Below are 22,191 nucleotides of genomic sequence, written 5' to 3'. Positions count from 1 at the left end.
GTCTTAGGGTTAGGTGTCAGGATGGGGGATTTTAGGGTTAGGCGTCAGGAAGGGGGGTTTTAGGGTTAGGCGTCAGGAAGGAGGGTTTTAGGGTTAGGCGTCAGAAATGGGGGTTTTGGGGTTAGGCTTAGGCATCAGGTAGGGGGTTTTAGGGTTAGGTGTCAGGAAGGAGGGTTTTAGGGTTAGGCGTCAGAAAGGAGGGTCTTAGGGTTAGGTGTCAGGATGGGGGATTTTAGGGTTAGGCGTCAGGAAGGGAGGTTTTAGGGTTAGGCATCAGGAAGGGGGGTTTTAGGGTTAGGCATCAGGAAGGGGGGTTTTAGGGTTAGGCGTCAGGAAGGAGGGTTTTAGGGTTAGGCGTCAGAAATGGGGGTTTTAGGGTTAGGCGTCAGTAAGGGAGGTTTTAGGGTTGGGCGTCAGAAAGGAGGGTTTTAGGGTTGTGTCTCAGGAAGCAGGGGTCTTACGGTTAGGTGTCTGAAAGGGGGGTCTTAAGGTGGCCACTAACAGTCCAATTTCTAGCGAAAAATCGTTTGAGCGATCAGAACTTCTGATCGGATTGGTTGTAAATAATCTCCATTGATGGGAACAATCGATTATGAACGATTATAAAAATAGTCATCCGATTGTATTTTGGTCAAACCAAAATTAGAATTTTCTTATTGGTTGTGATAGATAGGAAGCAGAGATTGGTTCGTTGATGGTGTAGTGAGCGATTTTTCTTATGATCAGAATTTTCTGATCGCTTGAACGATTTTTCGCTAGAAATTGGTTCGTTAGAAGCCACCTTTAGGGTTAGGCGTCAGGAAGGGGCGGTCTTAGGGTTAGGTGTCAGGAAGGGGGTTTTAGGGTTAGGTGTCAGGAAGGGGGGTGTTTAGGGTTAGGCGTCAGGAAGGGGGGCCTTAGGGTTAGGTGCTAGGAAGGGGGGTTAGGGTTAGGCATCAGGAAGGGGGGGTCAGTTTGGGTTAGGCATCGGAGGAGGTAGAGTAAGGTTAGGTTTAGTTGTAGTTAAATATCGGTAATATTTACCAATATTTTACTATTATTACGACTGTAAATATTTTTTTTCGATTTCATTGTTATAAAGAATAATTTGAAATTTCAGCTTCACCCTGCACCCCTTTAATACTGTTATTTTAATATACTTATTATTCTAGCACAGATAAAGATGAAGAAACAATAAAAAAAAAAACATTGTTATAGACAATATTTCGAAATTTCGGCTTCACCTTGCGCCCTTTGTTCCTTGCACCCTTACTTAATGTATGCAACACAATACAGTCGGGTTTCTCACATGGGCATCATTGTTGTTTAAAGTCCAGTATGCCAGTTCTTTATGCGACATGAGGGGGGAATTGTACACATGCTGGGTTCTCGGGCAAGACAGTCGGGTGCAGCACGGTGGCATAGTGTTTAGCTCTCTCGCCTTGCAGCGCTGGGTCCATGGTTCGAATCCCAGCCAGGGCACTATCTGCAAAGAGTTTGTATGTTCTCTCTGTGTCTGCGTGGGTTTCCTCCGGGCACTCCGGTTTCCTCCCACATTCCAAAAACATACGGATAAGTTAATTGGCTCCCCCTAAAATTGGCCCTAGACTACAGTACTTACACTACATAATATAGACATATGGCAATGGTAGGGATTAGATTGTGAGCTCCTTTGAGGGACAGTTAGTGACAATATATATATACACTGTACAGCGCTGCATAATATGTCGGCGCTATATAAATACTTAATAATAATAATAATAATAAAGGTGCAGAGAATTAGCTCCTTCCAGGAAGTTAAAGTTGGATCTAGCAAATCAAAGCTTCTAGTGGTTGACTGAGTTAACCAGCAGAAGAAGAAGCCAGTCATCAAGTCAGGGGCCAGCTGGGACCACGCCCTCTGTTTCTGCTACAACAAGCAATCTGTGCATTGATTTTCTGGGCCTTGATTTTATCTTAAGCTCTATAACACGCTAGTTTACCTTGACTACAAAGTTCCCCTTGGCTGACAATCCAGGACTCATCTAGCGTGTGTACAGCAGCCACCTAACCTCACCTAAAAAGATCAGGCATGCCAGATTTTTATTGACATCTAAGCAGACCCCAATTGCACTGTTTGCCCCAACTCAACCCGCCGGTTTCGTCATGCACCACTTGTCATCCCTCCGCCCCCTTCCAACGCAACAGACACCTTGCTAGCTTGCAGGCTATTGATGCATCTGTACAGCATCGATCCCCGAACTGCCACCTGTAGGATCAATCCCGATCTCTGCCGGAGCGACAGTCCTCATACGTTTGCACGAGGCTTTAGAGTGAAATGAAGAGCACTCCTTACCTTCACATGCTGGGTAGTGGGACGGCCAGGCGGGCTGATGGGTGTGGGGGTGTGCGGTGGCACTTGGGGTAATGTTCATAATGTTGCTTCCTTGTAAAATCATGATCTGTAGAAAGAAAGACACCATTCAGTGGATAATGAATAACGGAGCGGCCAGGGCACACAGACGCATAATCATCTTTTTCTGATAAATTTAACATGGAGTGCACTTATTGCTAGGAATGATCGAATGAGAAGCAAAGAGATGATGCATATGCATTATTTTTCAAGTTCAATGCTCTTTTGCATTGCCCACAATGGAATATTGTCATTGCCGTACTCCTGTATTGGGCGTCAGGGCGGGGCAGAGGCGAGAGAGGCTCCAGCCTCAGGGTGCAGTGTAGGAGGGGGCACAGGGCGGGCAGAGGCGAGAGAGGCTCCAGCCTCAGGGCGCAGTGTAGGAGGGGGCACAGGGAGGGGCAGAGGCGAGAGAGGCTCCAACCTCAGGGCACAGTGTAGGAGGGGATGCAGGACCGAGGCAGAGGCGAGAGAGGCTCCAGCCTCAGGGCGCAGTGTAGGAGGGGGCGCAGGGCGGGGCAGAGGAGAGAGAGGCTCCAGCCTCAGGGCGCAGTGTAGGAGGGGGCACAGGGCGGGCAGAGGCGAGAGAGGCTCCAGCCTCAGGGCGCAGTGTAGGAGGGGGCACAGGGAGGGGCAGAGGCGAGAGAGGCTCTAGCCTCAGGGCGCAGTGTAGGAGGGGGCACAGGGCGGGCAGAGGCGAGAGAGGCTCCAGCCTCAGGGCGCAGTGTAGGAGGGGGCACAGGGAGGGGCAGAGGCGAGAGAGGCTCCAGCCTCAGGGTGCAGTGTAGGAGGGGGCACAGGGAGGGGCAGAGGCGAGAGAGGCTCCAGCCTCAGGGCACAGTGTAGGAGGGGGCACAGGGAGGGGCAGAGGCGAGAGAGGCTCCAGCCTCAGGGCGCAGTGTAGGAGGGGGCGCAGGGCGGGCAAAGGCGAGAGAGGCTCCAGCCTCAGGGTGCAGTGTAGGAGGGGGCACAGGGAGGGGCAGAGGTGAGAGAGGCTCCAGCCTCAGGGCGCAGTGTAGGAGGGGGCACAGGGAGGGGAAGAGGCGAGAGAGGCTCCAGCCTCAGGGTGCAGTGTAGGAGGGGGCACAGGGAGGGGCAGAGGCGAGAGAGGCTCCAGCCTCAGGGCGCAGTGTAGGAGGGGGCACAGGGAGGGGCAGAGGCGAGAGAGGCTCCAGCCTCAGGGCGCAGTGTAGGAGGGGGCACAGGGCGGGCAGAGGCGAGAGAGGCTCCGGCCTCAGGGCGCAGTGTAGGAGGGGGTACAGGGAGGGGCAGAGGCGAGAGAGGCTCCAGCCGCAGGGCGCAGTGTAGGAGGGGGCACAGGGCGGGCAGAAGCGAGAGAGGCTCCAGCCGCAGGGCACAGTGTAGGAAGGGGCGCAGGGCGGATAGAAGCGAGAGAGGCTCCAGCCAAAGGGTGCAGTGTAGGAGGGGGCGCAGGGCGGGGCAGAGGCGAGAGAGGCTCCAGCCTCAGGGCGCAGTGTAGGAGGCGGGGCAGAGGCGAGAGAGGCTCCAGCCTCAGGGCGCAGTGTAGGAGGGGGTGCAGGGCGGGGCAGAGGCGAGAGAGGCTCCAGCCTCAGGGCGCAGTGTAGGAGGAGGTGCAGGGCGGGGCAGAGGCGAGAGAGGCTCCAGCCTCAGGGCGCAGTGTAGGAGGGGGTGCAGGGCGGGGCAGAGGTGAGAGAGGCTCCAGCCTCAGGGCGCAGTGTAGAAGGGGGTGCAGGGCGGGGCAGAGGCAAGAGAGGCTCCAGCCTCAGGGCGCAGTGTAGGAGGGGGCGCACAACTCACTCAGCTATCATTCCCGTATTGTGTTTGAAGCAGAGAGAAATAAGAAAAGGGAATACATGGCAGTGACTGCAAGCCAGATAACTAGAGATGAAGGTGTTTGGGGCCCTGGGGCGCCTCTTAGTCTTATAGCAATCAGTGTGTGACAGCTGGGGTGCAGTGGCTTAGCTGCGGGCCCCGATTCAAGTTTTACAATGGGGCCCCCAAGCACTCTATACATAACAATTGATACAGTACACCAAAACCTGCTAATGGCAGCTACAGTGTCAGAGGTGCAAGAAGGATCATGGGGAACAGTTTTTTAATGAGTACCACTATTCAAAGTATCTATAGAAGTGATTATTATTATTTATTGGATTTCTATAGTGCCAACATATTATGCAGCGCTGTACAATAAATAGGATTACAGACAATGATAACAGGGGTGACAGCACAATACAGGTAATAAGCAAGAAGATACACAACACAATGCAGACAGTGGTACAATGCCAGATCATACACTGGAGCAGTAGTGGAAAAACACAAGTTCCAAATTCTGGGTGAAGTGCACACAGTCAAGTATGATACACAAGGGCAGAGGGCCCTGCCAAAGGCTTACAATCTAGAGGGAGGGGTTGGTGACACAAAAGGAGGGGGTGCATCAAGAAGTTCTTGGCAGAGAGGATTAGGGCAGAGTTGGGTTGAGGTAGGCCTCCTTGAAGAAGTGAGTTTTGAGTGCTTTTTTGAAAGTGTTGAAGGTGGGAGCGAGCCTGATGGGCAGTGGGAGAGAGTTCCACAGGATGGGGGCAGCTCTAGTAAAGTCCTGCAGTCGTGCATGGGAGTGCGAGATGCGTGGGGTGGTTAAGAGGAGGTTGCTGGAGGAGCGAAGGGGGCGGCCAGGTGTATATCTGCTGACCAGGTCAGAGATGTAGGTTGGGCAGGACTTGTGTATGGATTTGTATACCAAACATAGGATCTTGAAGCCGATTCTAAAGCGAATTGGAAGCCAATGAAGGGATTTGCGTAGGGGAGTCGTGGAGACAGAGCGGTGGGAGGAGTAGATGAGTCTGGCTGCTGCGTTCATGATGGATTGTAGGGGGGCGATGTGGTTTTTAGGAAGGCCTGACAGGAGGCAGTATTATGAGCACAGGACCGATAGAGAGCTAATATTGTAGTTCAGGGAGGGCCCTTCGGGGCCCCTCTGGCCCAAGGGCCCCAATGCGGTCTCAACCTCTGCAACCCCTATTGCTACGCCCCTGCTGGGGTGGGAGGGATGGAGGGGTGCACTTTGGTGTCTCAGCCTTGGCTGTTGGAGGACCTTGTCCCAGCTTTGTTGGGCGTTTCTGTCATCTTTCTGAAATCGTTCTGAGAAAGTGAAAGCATTTGGCCAGTTGCTCTGCAGTTATTAGTAACAAGAGGTGGAATTAGGCTGCTTAAATAACAATGTCAACACAATGTAACTGAACCGTGCATTGTATGGTGTGGAATGCCAAGCTACGGCAGGTCCTCCCCCTGGGGTCAGCCGTCAGCAAATAGCTTTACACCTCAAAGCAAACCTCAAGTGAAAGTAAACTCATGAGACAGACAATCCTATCTCTAGTCTCCAGGTACTGTAAACGAATTACATGGATCAATGATTTACTCTTGGACATCTCTAGATTTGGCATGCTATGTTTTCTGGTTGTTTTCTACGTGCTTTTCATGTGTTCAAACTCATTAGCAGCTTCAGTAGAGTTATCTGGTTTGAGATAAGTGAGCTGCTTTTGCCTTTCGTCAATAGAACTCCTTGTGCTGTAAATTCTTGGAATGATTTGATCTCTCTCTGCTACCAGAAAGTATAGAAACTGAAAGCAAAAGCCCTCTGTTATTGTGTCACACTGCCCCCTAGTGACACAGTCATGAATACACATAACAGTAGTACTAATTAGAAGCGAAGAAATGTAACACATAAAAATAAGAAATAAAAACAAGTGCTAAAATGCGGTAAATTGGCCCGGAGCACTCGTAAGCCTCTAAATAAATTGGCTGCTAAAGGGTTGAACTACTTACAACAGTTTATACAATACGGGATGGAGTTGTACTTTGTACTGGTTGAACTCGATGGACGTATGTCTTTTTTCAACCAAAATAACTATGTAACTATGTACCTATGTAACAACAAAAATGTGCAATAACAAAAAAAGAGTACTGTATATTTTGTACATGATGGCAACTTTGTTTGTAGAGGGCAGGGGTCCCACTTGGAAGAATTAAGGAGTTTTCCTGCACCCCAACAACGCACCTAATGCTTCCCAATGCACGAGCGCAGTGTAGTAGCAACAATGTATGTTTTCCCGCTGTGTGAACCCCCCCCCCCCCTTAAAAAACCCGGCATTCCCACCCCGCATAAGCTATCATTCATAAAGCATTCCCGCATGCGGTAATGCAGAAAACAGCTGACTGTACCGAGCACTTTGCAAAATGTCAATTCATAAAAGCTGTTACCGCATGAAAAGCTCAAATTACCAAGCAGCGAGGTAAATTACTGCCTTGTGCAGTGATTATCTCAACACGTCCCTAAATGTCAAATCATAAAGATTAGAACAGGCAGTATTGGGACGGAGAATACCGCTTGCTTGAAAAAGGCGATAAGCATGCGGATAAGAGCAAAGTAGGCTGTGCAGGGAGCCAAAGTCTGTGTGAGTCATCTGTGCAGGGAGCCGAAGTCTGTGTGAGTCATCTGTGCAGGGAGCCGAAGTCTGTGTGAGTCATCTGTGCAGGGAGCCGAAGTCTGTGTGAGTCATCTGTGCAGGGAGCCAAAGTCTGTGTGAGTCATCTGTGCAGGGAGCTGAAGTCTGTGTGAGTCATCTGTGCAGGGAGCCGAAGTCTGTGTGAGTCATCTGTGCAGGGAGCCGAAGTCTGTGTGAGTCATCTGTGCAGGGAGCTGAAGTCTGTGTGAGTCATCTGTGCAAGGAGCCGAAGTCTGTGTGAGTCAGTCTGTGCAGGGAGCCGAAGTCTGTGTGAGTCATCTGTGCAGGGAGCCGAAGTCTGTGTGAGTCATCTGTGCAGGGAGCAGAAGTCTGTTTGAGTCATCTGTGCAGGGAGCCGAAGTCTGTGTGAGTCATCTGTGCAGGGAGCCGAAGTCTGTGTGAGTCATCTGTGCAGGGAGCAGAAGTCTGTGTGAGTCATCTGTGCAGGGAACCGAAGTCTGTGTGAGTCATCTGTGCAAGGAGCCGAAGTCTGTGTGAGTCATCTGTGCAGGGAGCCAAAGTCTGTGTGAGTCATCTGTGCAGGGAGCCGAAGTCTGTGTGAGTCATCTGTGCAGGGAGCCGAAGTCTGTGTGAGTCATCTGTGCAGGGAGCCGAAGTCTGTATGAGTCATCTGTGCAGGGAGCAGAAGTCTGTGTGAGTCATCTGTGCAGGGAGCCGAAGTCTGTGTGAGTCATCTGTGCAGGGAGCAGAAGTCTGTGTGAGTCATCTGTGCAGGGAGCCGAAGTCTGTGTGAGTCATCTGTGCAGGGAGCCGAAGTCTGTGTGAGTCATCTGTGCAGGGAGCAGAAGTCTGTGTGAGTCATCTGTGCAGGGAGCCGAAGTCTGTGTGAGTCATCTGTGCAGGGAGCCGAAGTCTGTGTGAGTCATCTGTGCAGGGAGCCGAAGTCTGTGTGAGTCATCTGTGCAGGGAGCAGAAGTCTGTGTGAGTCATCTGTGCAGGGAGCCGAAGTCTGTGTGAGTCATCTGTGCAGGGAGCCGAAGTCTGTGTGAGTCGTCTGTGCAGGGAGCAAAAAACAAAGCAAGCGCTCACCAACATGGGCTGCATCTGAATGACTCATCACCTCATATGCACCGCTTATATAGCTCAAATACACACATTCAGTCCAGAAGGGGCCGTGTGCGCCACAGCGATTACCCATTCAATTGTACAGTATTGGGTCAGGGATGCGCAGCCTTCTACTTTTACTTTGTTTACATCTGTGCAGGGAGCTGAAGTCTGTGTGAGTCAGTCTGTGTGAGTCTGTGCAGGGAGCCGAAGTCTGTGTGAGTCAGTCTGTGCGAGTCTGTGCAGGGAGCCGAAGTCTGTGTGAGTCAGTCTGTGCGAGTTTGTGCAGGGAGCCGAAGTCTGTGTGAGTCAGTCTGTGCGAGTTTGTGCAGGGAGCCGATGCCTGTGTGAGTCAGTCTGTGCGAGTCTGTGCAGGGAGCCGAAGTCTGTGTGAGTCAGTCTGTGCGAGTCTGTGCAGGGAGCCGATGCCTGTGTGAGTCAGTCTGTGCGAGTCTGTGCAGGGAGCCGAAGTCTGTGTGAGTCAGTCTGTGCGAGTCTGTGCAGGGAGCCGATGCCTGTGTGAGTCAGTCTGTGCGAGTCTGTGCAGGGAGTCGAAGTCTGTGTGAGTCAGTCTGTGCGAGTCTGTGCAGGGAGCCGAAGTCTGTTTGAGTCTGTGGAGGGAACCATAATTACAGCTTGTAACAAAAGAGAGATATCGCCACACTTCTGCTGTACCGCTCAATGGGCTGCAGTCATTTACCGAACTTCAAAGGCAGCTGTGAAAATCTTTATGAATGAGCACACAAAGGTCTAAAATACCGAATGTGGTATTTTCCCGCCCAGATTTTTTTTACCGAACACACTTATATGAATGATAGCCATAATATGTTTGATTCCCTATTGCCGACCGGCAGCTGCTCTCAGCCCCCTGCAGTCAACCTGTGCCTGCACCAGTACCAAACGAGCCTTGGGTCCCCCGCCGCTGCTAAGTTTTGGTTTCGGCAACTGGCTCTGTCCCCGGCCACTGTGCCTGCGAGGCCCTGCCCAAACGTGCCAACAATTGCGCTCCTGTAGATGGGAGCGTCCTGCACAGGCACAGTAGAGATTTTTCCCGGCTACGGGAGCGAGAATGAGGACGTGCGCAGCCAAAGTCACGCAGGTTCAGTGGCTGGAGACCGAGCCAGTCGCCAAAACCGAAAATTAGCTGCGGCGGCTGGCGGGGAACCCAGGGCTCGTTTACTCCTGGTACAGGCACAGGTCGATTACAGGGGCCGGTAGAAGCCCCACGTATGGAAGGGCTTTTCAAGCGCTAGTGATTTTGAAAAGCTCTTGCTAATGCAGGCTTAAGTTTCCCTTGGACCAGTTGTAGACTTTTTACTGCCCGAAGCAAACATTTTGGGAACTCCCTAAACAACCCTCCCCCCCCCCCCCCCCCCTCCTCCCGCATTATCCAAAACGAACAAGAAATTCTCAGAATTCTACTTTGGAATGTTCTGTGAAGAAAGATGTAAATATCTAGTTATCGTCTGACAGACCCAGCATCGAGAATCGACATGGAGTCATTTTTAATCCGCACACATTACTTCAAGTGCTAAGCAACACATTACCTATACATTCTATACAACAAGTGAAGTGACAACAGCGCAAGGCGGGGCCTCCCAGAGGGCGTGGCACGGGACAGGATTATGAAGCTGATGCTCAGCAAGGCAATTAGGTGTGAAAATGCAGCACAGGCATAAAAATCTTCCACAGTTTCAGGTATCCACCAAACAATGCCGCTATTGTGCGATCTGAAAATCCTGCGTGTGTTTGTTTCTCAGGCAACTGTGCCAGCTAAAGGCAAGATAGTAACGTGAGAGTCCTAAAAGCCGATCGAAAGAGCCACAAAGCCCGATACGTCCAATATAACATTAAACCTGTATGCTTGTTCAGGGGCTATGGCTAAAAGTATTAGAGGCAGAGGACCAGCAGGACAGCCAGGCAACTGGTATTGCTTAAAGAGAACCCGAGGTGGGTTTGAAGAATATTATCTGCATACAGAGGCTGGATCTGCCTATACAGCCCAGCCTCTGTTGCTATCCCAAACCCCCCTAAGGTCCCCCTGCACTCTGCAATCCCTCATAAATCACAGCCACGCTGCTGACAAACAGCTTGTCAGAGCTGGCTGTGTTTATCTCTATAGTGTCAGTCTGCTGCTCTCCCTGCCTCCTGCAGAACTCCAGTCCCGGCCTGCATCCCTTCCCTCCCTGCTGATTGGAGGGAAGGGACGGGGGCAGGGACCGGAGCTCTGCAGGAGGCGGGGGAGCAGCGGAGACTGACACTACAGATGTAAACACAGCCTCACAGCACGGCTGTGATTTATGAGGGATTGCAGAGTGCAGGGGGACCTTAGGGGGGTTTGGGATAGCAACAGAGGCTGGGCTGTATAGGCAGATCCAGCCTCTGTATGCAGAGAACATTCTTTAAACACACCTCGGGTTCTCTTTAAACGGAAATAAATATTGCAGCCTCCATATTCCTTTCGCTTCAGTTGTCCTTTAAAAAACAAAATGGGCATAATGCATGTCAATCCGCTAGAGTGCTTTGTTGATTGGAATAACTTTATTATTTGCCAAACTAAACGTCTCGATTTTTCCTTTACCTCCTCAGATTGGAAGTGGCTGGGTGAGAGCGACAAAATGTCTTCTATAAAATGCAGCAAAGATGTCCAGTTCAAGTGACTTTATTTTTTATCTCATATCGATGCCCATCTGAAAACGATATCTTGCTTGTTAATAAGGCCAAAGTTCATAAAGATGGCAGATTTCTCCACCGCACCCCAACACGAAGCTGCCATTAAACGTGTCTGCTGTGATTGAACAACCCCGGCCGATGCTACAAGAAACAATAAAAACAATACATTGCTTCACAGAGTGTCAGTTTGCACGGCTTCCATTGTCTGTATGTGACAGAAAGACATAAATCAGTCAGGATTAACCACAATCTCACCTAACGACTTAGGGGCGTTGCTAAGATCCTAAGAGATCTGGGAAACTTTTGGGCACTCCAACTGAAAATAGGCATGGCCATGTACCAGAATGTGGGTGTGGTCATGGGTGGCGCCAAATTTACATGACCTTAAAGGGGAACTGAAATAAGAGGTAAACGGAGGCTGCCATATTTATTTCCTTTTAATCAATGCCAGTTGCCTGACAGCCCTGCTGGTCTATTTCTCTGCAGTAGTATCTGAATAACACCAGAAACAAGCATGCAGCTAGAAACACCTGATCTGCTACATGCTTGTTCAGGGGCTATGGCTAATAGTATTAGAGGCAGACGATCAGCAGGGCAGCCAGGCAACTGGTATTGATTAAAAGGAAATAAATATGGCAGCCTCCGTATACCTCTCTCTTCAGTTCCCCTTTAACAGCGGTCTAAGTAGGCCTGCCCAGCAAAATTCCCTGACTTTCTAGTGGATACCTTTCCATGCTCCCACGGGCCTCCCATTGAGGCACTACAACTCCCAGCATGCCCCCATAGAAAAACCACAGCTCCCTGCATGCCCCCATACAAGCATCACAGCCACCATAGAAGCACCACAGCACCCACCATGCCACCGTATTGATACACTACAAATCCCAGCATGCCCCCCATTGAGGCAACACAGCGGCCGGAGGTGAGTACTGCTGCCTGACTCTGCCTGGGGGACATCTGGGGCACCCCAGAATAGATCCGTGGCACGTGCCACTGATCTTCAAGGCTAGCGACGCCCCTGCCTAACGTGTGGCCAGTTTGTATGCAGAACGCTGCTGCTCACTAATCATCCTTCCTACTTTTAGGGAGCAATCCATTGATGTAATTACAATTTATGGGGGCTCCCACTGAAACTTTGATGAGGCCCCCAAATGTTCTCACCTCTTCCCTTGTCTCCCCTTGGTGCTCTCCATGGCCTTGAGGCCCATCTCGCAAGAGTCAAACAATTGTGACCATCATGATCAGTGGCGTAGCTATGGGCCCCAGTGCAAATTTTACATGGGGCCCCCTAAGCTTTATATATAGTATATAACAATTGATGCGGCGCACCAAAAACAACCACAGTGTCAGAGGTGCAAGAAGGGGATGGGGTGGGGAACAGCTTGTTAGTGATTACTACTATTTAAAGCAGCTATAGAAGTGATTATTACCAGCACAGGACCAAAAGAGAGCTAATATTGTGCCCAAGGGCCCGATGCAGCCGCAACCTCTGGACCCCCTATTGCTACGCCACTGATCATAATCTTCACACTCATAAGTGTAGCCACAAAAACACCTGATCCAAGCCTGGATTTACATCACAGGAGCCTATAGGCACAGATGTCCTGGCACCCTAGACTCCGCCCTCCATGCATGCAGACCCGGATTTACATCACAGGAGCCTATAGGAACAGCTGTCCTGGCACCCTAGACTCCGCCCTCCATGCATGCAGGCCAGGATTTACATCACAGGAGCCTATAGGCACAGATGTCCTGGCACCCTAGACCTCGCCCTCCATGGACCTACAAACCCCCGCCTAACCGCACTGCAAGTGTGCTGGCTGTCACTTCTCCCTTACTTCCCTTGCTGTCATAGGTAGCTACAGGTACCCCTTAGCATTATGTAGCCAGAGGTACCTTCAGTATTGGACCAAAAGAGAAGACGGACTCCTGCACTCTCCATACAAAACTTCATTTATTAACCATGACATACAGGTACAAAAAAAACCCCCGCCCCTGGTCTACAGCTGTTTCACGTGATATACACGCCTCTTCAGGACACAATACCTTCAGCATTAAAGTGAACCTCCGGACTAAAACTCTACTCAGCAGCACTGAAAAGGCCTGGTGTTTCTTTAACAGTTTCACAGCATCAGAACTTTGTTTTCCTTACCAAAGCATCATTTTTAGCTGCACAGAAGAAAACTGCATGGGCATTTTGCCCCTGATGCTGTGCAAGGCATGATGGGATTTCTGATGTTGTTGTTCTCGTTGCCTAGTGCGCACAGCTGGGAGGGGTGATCAGGACACAGGACAGTTGGAACTGTGTGCTCCCTGTCATCTCCTTTCAATCAAAAAGATAGCTGCCCTCATGACAAAGATGGCTGCCCTCATGAAATCACAAACATTTGCCTGTTCTTTTAAAACCAGGTGGGTAAGAGATTATATTACCTATCTATTTAAATTAACATAACTAATGTAACTTAATGACAGTATGACTACCGAGGCCAACTCTAAAAAAAAGTTAAATACCTGCATCACATTTGAAGGCACGGAGGACGCCGTCCGCGCCCTCTGTGCTGTTCTGTTGGGTTCCCGTCGCTCAATAGCCCCCCGGGCCGGCTCCCGACCGCACGGCCCGGGTCAGGCTCTCCTGCCTCTACTAACACGGCCGCATGAGCTGGCCGCGGCTGCGCAGTACGCATAGCCGCGAGTGCGGCTGCGCAGCTCTAGGACCTCCCCCCTGATCCATGCTAAATGAAACAGCCTGGAGCGTGGATCGGGGGGTAGGCCCTAGAGCTGCGCAGCCACATACTGCAAATCCAAAACAAGCATGCTGCAACTTCAGTCAGAGCACCTGATCTGTTGCATGCTTTTTCAGGGGTTGTGGCTAACAGTATTAGGGCTCGTTCCCACTGTTGCGACGCGATTTCGGCCGCATTCCGACGCTTGTAAAAACGCATGCGGATGCGTTTCCACATGCGTTTTTACCCGCGATTTCGCATGCGATTTCGCATGGCAGGGTGCCATGCGAAATTAACCATGACACTGCCAGGGCTAAATAAAATTGAAAAAGGTGCGAAATCGCACGCGAAATCGCGGGTAAAAACGCATGTAACAAACGCATGCGTTTTTACTATTAAATAAATTAGCGGCGATTCGCACGGATTCCCGACGCAGGCGAAATCGTTGGCTCTTTTGTGCGTTTTTTTCACGCTGAAAAAAACGCACCTCAACAACGCTACAGTGGAAACAGGCCCATCCACTTGTATTGCATGTGCGGATCTGCATGCGTTGGACGCATGCAGATTCGCGATAGTGGAAACGAGCCCTTAGTGGCAGAGACTCAGCCAGCAGGACAGCCAGTCCTGTAAGCAGGAAAACATTACAGACACTCCCGCTGTTTCTTACTCTGCATGGTGGGAGGTGGCAGGGATGGTTTTTGTGAGCGAAAGGGGAAGTTTGTTTGCTAATTGGCTGCACTTGCGGTTGGGGGGACGGAGGAGGAGGGGCCTCCTAAAGGCTCCGGGCCCCCCTGCGATGGCGGAGGTCGCAGGGGTGATTGTTACATGGATGACATTCTTGTTTTATGCACAAATTACAATTTCAGCATCTACCAATGGAAACAAATACGTCTATTAACTACTTTAGGACAGGGCCGGGCCGAGGCATAGGCTGGAGAGGCTCCAGCCTCAGGGCGCAGTGTAGGAGGGGGCGCACAATTCATTCAGCTGTCATTCCTAATTGTGTATGAAGCAGAAAGAAATAAGAAAAGGGGATACATAGCAGTGATTGCAAGCCAGATAACAAGATATTAAGGTGTTGGGGAGGTTGTGGGCCTTGTGGCGCCTCTTAGTCTAATAGCAATCAGTGTGTGACGGCTGGGGTGGGAGGGATGGAGGGGCGCACTTTGGTGTCTCAGCCTTGGGTGCTGGAGGACCTTGTCCCAGCTCTGCTTTAGGACCTTGATGATTGAAATCTACTTTGGTGGCTACCTGGCTGCCAGGGAGTAGATTTCAATACATTGACGCCGCGCGTTCTTGCAGCTTTCGTCGCCCCCGACGATCTCACCGCTGTCTGTCTCCCAGGGGCGCCTCTAGCCATTTTGTCACTCCAGGCGAGAAAACCTGTGGCGCCCCCCCCCCCTTCAGCCACATGAACCCCTCCCCACACACACACACAATATTATACTATAATGATAAAGGCTGCTCGTCCCTCGCCATCTCCCTGGGTGACTTCTGTCACCTGCAGTTGTCCCCGAAAGCCTGGCTGCACTCCATCACGCATGTGTGGCTCGCCAGGCGTGCTCCCGTCCCTGTACTTGTACTGCGCAAGCACAGATCGTGCCCAGGGACAGAAGCGCACCTGGAAGGGCCGCACATGTGTGACTGAGCGCAACTCGGCCAGGCTTTCGGGGACAATTATGGGTGACTGGAGTCACCCAGGGAAATGGCAAGGAACGAGCAGCCCTAACGTGTTTAAGGAAGCCTACGGTAAGTATTGTACCAAAGACGCTGCTTGTCTCTGGACTTTAAACAACAACATTTCTTTGTTACAGCTGATACAAATCTTAAAATAAATCATCACTTGTTCTACTTCCTGCTTTCATGGAGGCATACATATTGTTAACATCCTGTGCTTTCTAATGAGCTTATCTGCTGTGGTGGCATGGCAGTCAGGTAACACAGGGAGGATCAAATTACAACTTACGATTACTAATAAATGAGGGGGAATGAAACAGGCTAAATCTAAATACATACAGGGTGCATTTCTCCACATGTTCCTTCTGTCCTGTGTAAGAGTTCAGGTCCACTTTTTTTTATTGATACAGCAGTGATCACATCATCACAACTGTCTTTAGCCTACTAGTATGGGCTCGCTTACCTTAGCTGCCTCAGCATGCAGCCACTTGTTTGGGGGTCCGGGAGGAGAAGGGGGAGAGAGAGAGCAGAACACATGCCAAGGGGGGGCTCAGCAGGGGGCACAGACACAGTAGTCGTGCTCGTGGTGCAAGCTCCCTGTCCCCTCAGGCATGCAGCGCCGGCGCCAGCCAGGAGAGTCACGCTGGCTTCAGGCGGGGGGCGGAGTTAGAGGCGGCGGTCGCACACGCAGTAAACAAACTGCGACTGCTGCTAGGGAGAGGAGCGGTGGGCGGGCAAGGAGATTTGGAGGAGGTGGAGTGCAGTGGGCGGGAGTCGGGACTCTCCACCGAGATTCTATTGGCTGGGCCTGGGCGGGGGGGCGTCATAGAAGCGGCAGAGGCAGAGAGAGCACCACGTGGTGTAAATAAACCACGAGCGCCGCCGCCGACAAGCGCAGCTGATTTTAAGAGCGGCGACCAGCCGCACGCAGCCCCCTCCACAGCAGCGCGCCCCCCTCCCTTCATGCCGCTCCAAGCACCTGCTTGTAATGACAGCAGGTAAAGGCGCCCCTGCTGTCTCCCCACCGCAGCTCACTCGCTCTGCCGTCTCTATCTGTCTACCAACGTAAGCAGCTCCCGTTGGCTTACATTGATAGACACGGCCAGAAGCTAATGAAAGCGGCTCCTGACCGGCTCACAGGAACTCTGCCATCATAGAGACAGCCGAGTGGATGGCTGACGTTCCCAGGGTGCGGCGGTGATGGAGATTGTGGCGGGTATGTGTAGCGATTCGTCGGTATTCGTTGTTATTTTGCCATTTCCTGTACCAGCGGTCTCTGCTCCTTAAAGGGGCACTATGGCAAAAAACTGTAAAATGTCAAATATGTGAAAACATGGACAAATAAGAAGTATGTTTTTTCCAGAGTAAAATGAGCCATAAATGACTTTTCTCCTATGTTGCTGCCACTTACAGTAGGTAGTAGAAATCTGACAGAAGTGACAGGTTTTGGACTAGTCCATCACTTAGGGCCCTTTCACACTAGAGGCTGCGGTAGAAAAGGCTAAAACGCTGCCTTTTGCTTAACGCCAATACATATCGTTTTCAAAGCGTTTTACAGCTCATATGAAAACGTCAACAAGTCAGCTGTAAAACGCTTTGAAACAGCTGTATTTGGCCTTTTCCATTGACTATCATTGAAATGCGAAAAGCCAACTTCGGCTGTAAACAGCTTTGAAAAAGCTCCAGGGAGCTATAAACCGCAATGCCCAAAAAAGCTGCTTTAGGTGTGAAAGGTAAAATGAAAGTCTATGGTCTTTTATTTTACCTTGGAAAATGCAAACTATGGTCTTGGCTGTAAAACGCCGAAACTAGCCTGTAGTGTGAGTGAATGGCAGTTGCTCTGTCCAACTGCCAAAAAAATGTGTAGCGAGCAGGGAAGCCGGCCAGCATCATTGTTTAAATCATTTTTAGGGAATCTATATATATAATAGACTAAGGCCACATACACACATCAGACTATAGTCTTTGGAAAATGAAAGATCACAGACCAATCTTACCACCCTTCATGTAGTATGAGAGCCATACTCTACACAGTCTTTTCTATGGAGCTGAACTCCACATCAGAAAAAAATCTTTGCAAGATGCTGCACACACAGATGCTGTACAGACACAAAAGATCAGTATCTGCAAAAGATCTGTTCCTGCCAAAGATCCATTTCTGCAAAATGCAATGATAGTCTATGAGATCTGCAGATCATCATACACACATGATTTAACTGACATTCACCTGCAGATCAAGCAATCATCTGCAGATCTGAAAATCCATCCTGGTGGATCTGATCTGCAGATGAATGTCAGTTAAATCATGTGTGTATGATGATCTGTAGATCTCATAGACTATCATTGCAATTTGCAGGAATGGATTTTTGGCAGGAACAGATCTTTTGCAGATACTGATCTTTTGTGTCTGTACAGCATGTTTGTGTGCAGCATCTTGCAAAGATTTTTTTCTGATGTGGAGTTCAGCTCCATAGAAAAGACTGTGTAGAGTATGGCTCTCATACTACATGAAGGGTGGTAAGATTGGTCTGTGATCTTTCATTTTCAAAAGACTATGGTCTGATGTGTGTATGTGGCCTAAGTGCCTCAACCTTCAAACAAGAAGAAGAAGTACTTTGCATGAGAAAATGTATGCGTGCTCAAACACCAAGTTTAAGGCCTCTTTTCCGCGGACTGTTGAGCTGTGTGCTCAGCAAGCAGTTACCAGGCAGCAGTGAGCAGATACCAGGCAGCAACAAGCAGTTACCAGGCAGCAGCAAGCAGTTATCAGGCAGCAGTGAGCAGATACCAGGCAGCAGTGAGCAGATACCAGGCAGCAACAAGCAGTTACCAGGCAGCAGTGAGCAGATACCAGGCAGCAACAAGCAGTTACCAGGCAGCAGTGAGCAGATACCAGGCAGCAACAAGCAGTTACCAGGCAGCAACAAGCAGTTACCAGGCAGCAGTGAGCAGATACCAGGCAGCAGCGAGCAGTTACCAGGCAGCAGCAAGCAGTTACCAGGCAGCAGCAAGCAGTTACCAGGCAGCAGTGAGCAGTTACCAGGCAGCAGTGAGCAGTTGTGAGAGTTTGAGAGCCATTTCACTGCCTATTCACAGTCCATGGAAAAGAGGCCTTACCCTAGCAAGTCTGACATTGCAAATCTGGCCTAATTGGCTATTCATGAGGCAATGCTCATGCAAATGCATGCACAAACCAATACCACAAAGCAGTCATCCTGCTACATGCTACATTAGCACTGGGATCAGTGAATAATGGCGCACAGTGCCTATGCATAGAAATGGCGCCGCATTAAAAAGATACGCTTATCGCTATTTATCGTTAGTACTGCATAATAATGGCGCTCAGGGAAAAAAAGAAGAAAAACGGCACACAGTAACGTTATTTATCAATAGTGGCACACACTAACGTTATTTATCAATAGTGGCACACACTAACGTTATTTATCAATAGCGCCCTACATAAGCCAAACTGCAGAAGTTATTTAACTGCAAAACGATGAATGGATTTAATGTAACACTGGCAAGGTTAGGGTTAGGCACCACCAGGGGGGTCTTAGGGTTAGGCACCACCAGGGGGGTGGTTAGGGTTAGGCACCACCAGGGGGTTTAGGGGTTAGGGATAGGTACAGAGAGGGTTCTGTGTGTTAATGCTAAATAACAATAAGGCTTTAACGCTAAATAACAATAAGGCTTTAACGATAAATAGCGATAAGCGGCAAACGGATTAGCGGCAACACTGTGCGCCATTATTCACAGGCGCCATTTTCAGATGGATGCATTAGCACTATCCGGCTTAGTGCACACCAGAGCGGTTCGGCAGTGTTTTGCGATCCACTTGCGGCTGCGGATACGCTTGGGTAATGTATTTCAATGGGCTGGTGCACACCAGAGCGGGAGGCGTTTTGCTGAAACGCATACTCCCAAGGTGAGGCATTTTTTGGATTGCGAAGGCGTTTCTGCCTCCAATGTAAAGTATAGGAAAAACGCAAACCGCTCTGAAAAACGGCAGTTCAGAGCGGTTTTGCAGGCGTTTTTGTTACAGAAGCTGTTCAGTAGCATCCATCTGAAAATGGCGCCTGAGAATAATGGCGCACGGTGTTGCCGCTAATCTGTTTGCCGCTTATCGCTATTTAACGTTAAAGCCTTATTGTTATTTAGCGTTAAAGCCTTATTGTTATTTAGCGGTAAAGCCTTATTGTTATTTAGCGTTAACACACAGAACCCTCTCTGTACCTATCCCTAAACCCCCCCCCCCTGGTGGTGCCTAACCCTAACCACCCCCCTGGTGGTGCCTAACCCTAACCACCCCCCTGGTGGTGCCTAACCCTAACCACCCCCCTGGTGGTGCCTAACCCTAACCACCCCCCTGGTGGTGCCTAACCCTAACCACCCCCCTGGTGGTGCCTAACCCTAACCACCCCCTGGGGTGCCTAACCCTAACCACCCACCTGGTGGTGCCTAACCCTAACCTTGACAGTGTTGCATTAAATCCATTCATCGTTTTGCAGTTAAATAACTTCTGCAGTTTGGCTTATGTAGGGCGCTATTGATAAATAACGTTAGTGTGTGCCACTATTGATAAATAACGTTAGTGTGTGCCACTATTGATAAATAACGTTAGTGTGTGCCACTATTGATAAATAACGTTAGTGTGTGCCACTATTGATAATTAACGTTACTGTGTGCCGTTTTTTTTCTTTTTTTCCCTGTGCGCCATTATTATGCAGTACTAACGATAAATAGCGATAAGCGTATCTTTTTAATGCGGCGCCATTTCTATGCATAGGCGCTGTGCGCCATTATTCACTGATCCCGTTCAGTAACAGCTTTACTGTAACAATATATGAAATCTACTACACCAAAAACGCTTTACAAAACCGCAAAATGCTAGGTGAAATGCTACAGAAAATTAAGAAAAAGCGTTTCAAAATCTGCTAGCATTTTGCGGATCTGCTAGCAGTTTTTGGTGTGCTCCAGGCCTCCAGGAGCGCCACGGGGAGGATTCCCAATGCCCCCTTTTTATACAACTGGGAGGACCGCAGGGTCCCAGGCTCTCTCACTGCCTGGAAACCACAGCGGCACCCCGGAGGGGGAGGCTGGGTGGCGTGGACGACCCCCCCCAATTGTGGCCAGCGCCCAGGAGAGCCGTCTGCACCCACCTCCCAATTTTAAATACAGGCACTTACCTTAACGTCCATTGCGTTCTGCTACATGCGCATTAATTTGGGGGCACCACATTAGAGAGGAGAGAAGCATGGGTCACCCCGAGCTTTAGAGCTCAGGGCTGGCTCACATACAGCACTCCAGAGGGGGGGGGGGGGGGACAGGCGCACTCACTCCAGGGTTCACACCACCGGAGCAAGCCATCCACCACCTGCCTCCAAAGGATACAAACTGCACAAAATGCTTTCCATGAGAAAGTTAATGCGCATGTAGCAGAGCCCAATGGACGTTAAGGTAAGTGGCTGTTTTTAATATTAGGAGGTGGGTGTGGACGGCTCTCCCCAGCGCTGGCCCCGCTTGGGGGGGGGGGGGGGGGGCTGCGCCACCCAGCCTCCCACTCCGGGGTGCCGCTGTGGTTCCCACTCCCAGGCAGCGAGAGAGCACTTTGCGGTATTGGTTTTTTGACCCTGCATAGTTTGGCATGCGAAAGCAAATGCATATTTGCATGAGCATTGCCTCATGAATAGCCAATTAGGCCGGATTTGCAAAGCCAGACTTGCTAGGGTTAAACTTGGTGTTTGAGCATGCATACATTTTCTCATGGAAAGCCTACTTCTTCTTGCTTCAAGGTTGAGGCACGTACTCTATTAGATAGATAGATGCAGCGTATGCTATGACGCGGGTTGGCTAGTATCTTTATAAAGAATAAAAGCCTTGCTGAGAATCCCCTATGAAGAGATGGACTAATCCAAAACCTGTCGCTTCTGTCAGATTTCTACTACTTACTGTAAGTGACAGCAACATAGGAGAAAAGTAATTTATGGCTCATTTTACTGTGGAAAAAATGTACTTCTTATTTGTCTATGTTTGCACATATTTTAAATTTTACAAGTTTTTGCCATAGTGCCCCTTTAAGGAGGCAGAGGCCGCTGGCACTTAAGTGGTGAACTGAAGACGGCTTATTTGAGTGCTTTTTTTTTTTTTTTTGCTTGCCAGGTGCAATTACTTGGAAGTCCTCAGGTAGGAGTTAATGTTGATGAAGGGGGGTGGGGGGGGTGTCAGCTGCTCCACAGGCTCCTGAAGACAAGCGGGCGATTCTGTGCAGTGTGCCAAGTCCTTGCTGCAGGGTGTGTTGGTGGTGGGAGGCTGCGGGCCCCACTTTGACAGAGACGTTGATTCATAGTTGGCAGGGTGACTGTTATCTTGAGAGTTACCCAGTTGTTCAGTTTGCCTTGGCAGTCAGCAGCGCTCTTTGCACCTGTTCTTCTGCTCTGATACTATCTCACCTAAGCTTTGATTTACAGAAGAACAAACAAGGCAAGCAAAGAATGGCATCTGCTGGCGTGGCCTGGCTCACCTGGGGTAAGCAACGCCTGGGATTAACCCTTTGCAGGGGTCTCAAACTCAATTTACCTGGGGGCCGCAGGAGGCAAAGTCAGGATGAGGCTGCGCCGCAAAAGGAATTTCACAATCGCGGCGCATCGCCACCTCTGCCCGCCCCTCTCACTCTTCCTTCACAGAGAGGGGCGGGGAGAGGTGGCGATCCGTACAGCGATTGACGTCAGGAGGGGCAGAGCTGAAGCTGAAAGCTCTGCCCCTTCTAGGAAATGCCAGCGGATTGCTCCCCGGCGATTTGGGGGCTCTGCAGCCCTCGTTTAGCGGCGGGGATGCGGCGGATTACTTGGGAGCACTGAAGCAAACTATAAGGAAGCTTTTGCCAGCAAGGGACACAAAATATTGTATCGAGGGCCACAAATGGCCCGCGGGCCGCGAGTTTGAGACCCCTGCTTTACAGCATGGGAGGGTAACCTACCGCCCCTGCGGCCACTACGAAAGCCCACCACGGCCAGGACCTGAAAACAGCAGAGTCACAAGGGAGGAGGACTTGTAGATGATGTCTCTTCCCTGACTCTCGTGTCTACAGGAGTGTATCCGCATCCAGCCACATGCTACTGCCTACACCTGCCCAATGATGTGTGCACAGTTCTGGCTGTCAAAAATGTATGATGATACCCTTTTAAAGTGAGTCAGAGGT

At 50.3% G+C, this 22,191-nt stretch overlaps 1 protein-coding gene across 1 annotated transcript in view; it reads right to left on the bottom strand.

Annotated features, from left to right (window-relative positions):
- The window catches only part of EHF (ETS homologous factor), a 161,308-nt gene that overhangs the window by 62,710 nt on the left and 76,407 nt on the right, over positions 1–22,191 (bottom strand). The window contains exon 2 of the mRNA XM_068261473.1: positions 2,315–2,420. Coding sequence (XP_068117574.1) covers positions 2,315–2,417 — 103 coding nt within the window. The 5' untranslated portion in view covers positions 2,418–2,420. The remainder of the gene's footprint in view (positions 1–2,314; positions 2,421–22,191) is intronic.

This window comes from Hyperolius riggenbachi, chromosome 11, assembly GCF_040937935.1.
Source record: "Hyperolius riggenbachi isolate aHypRig1 chromosome 11, aHypRig1.pri, whole genome shotgun sequence".
Classification (NCBI taxonomy): domain Eukaryota; kingdom Metazoa; phylum Chordata; class Amphibia; order Anura; family Hyperoliidae; genus Hyperolius; species Hyperolius riggenbachi.
The sequence above is the reverse complement of the archived record's forward strand: the minus strand, read 5'-3'. Positions and strand labels throughout refer to the sequence as shown.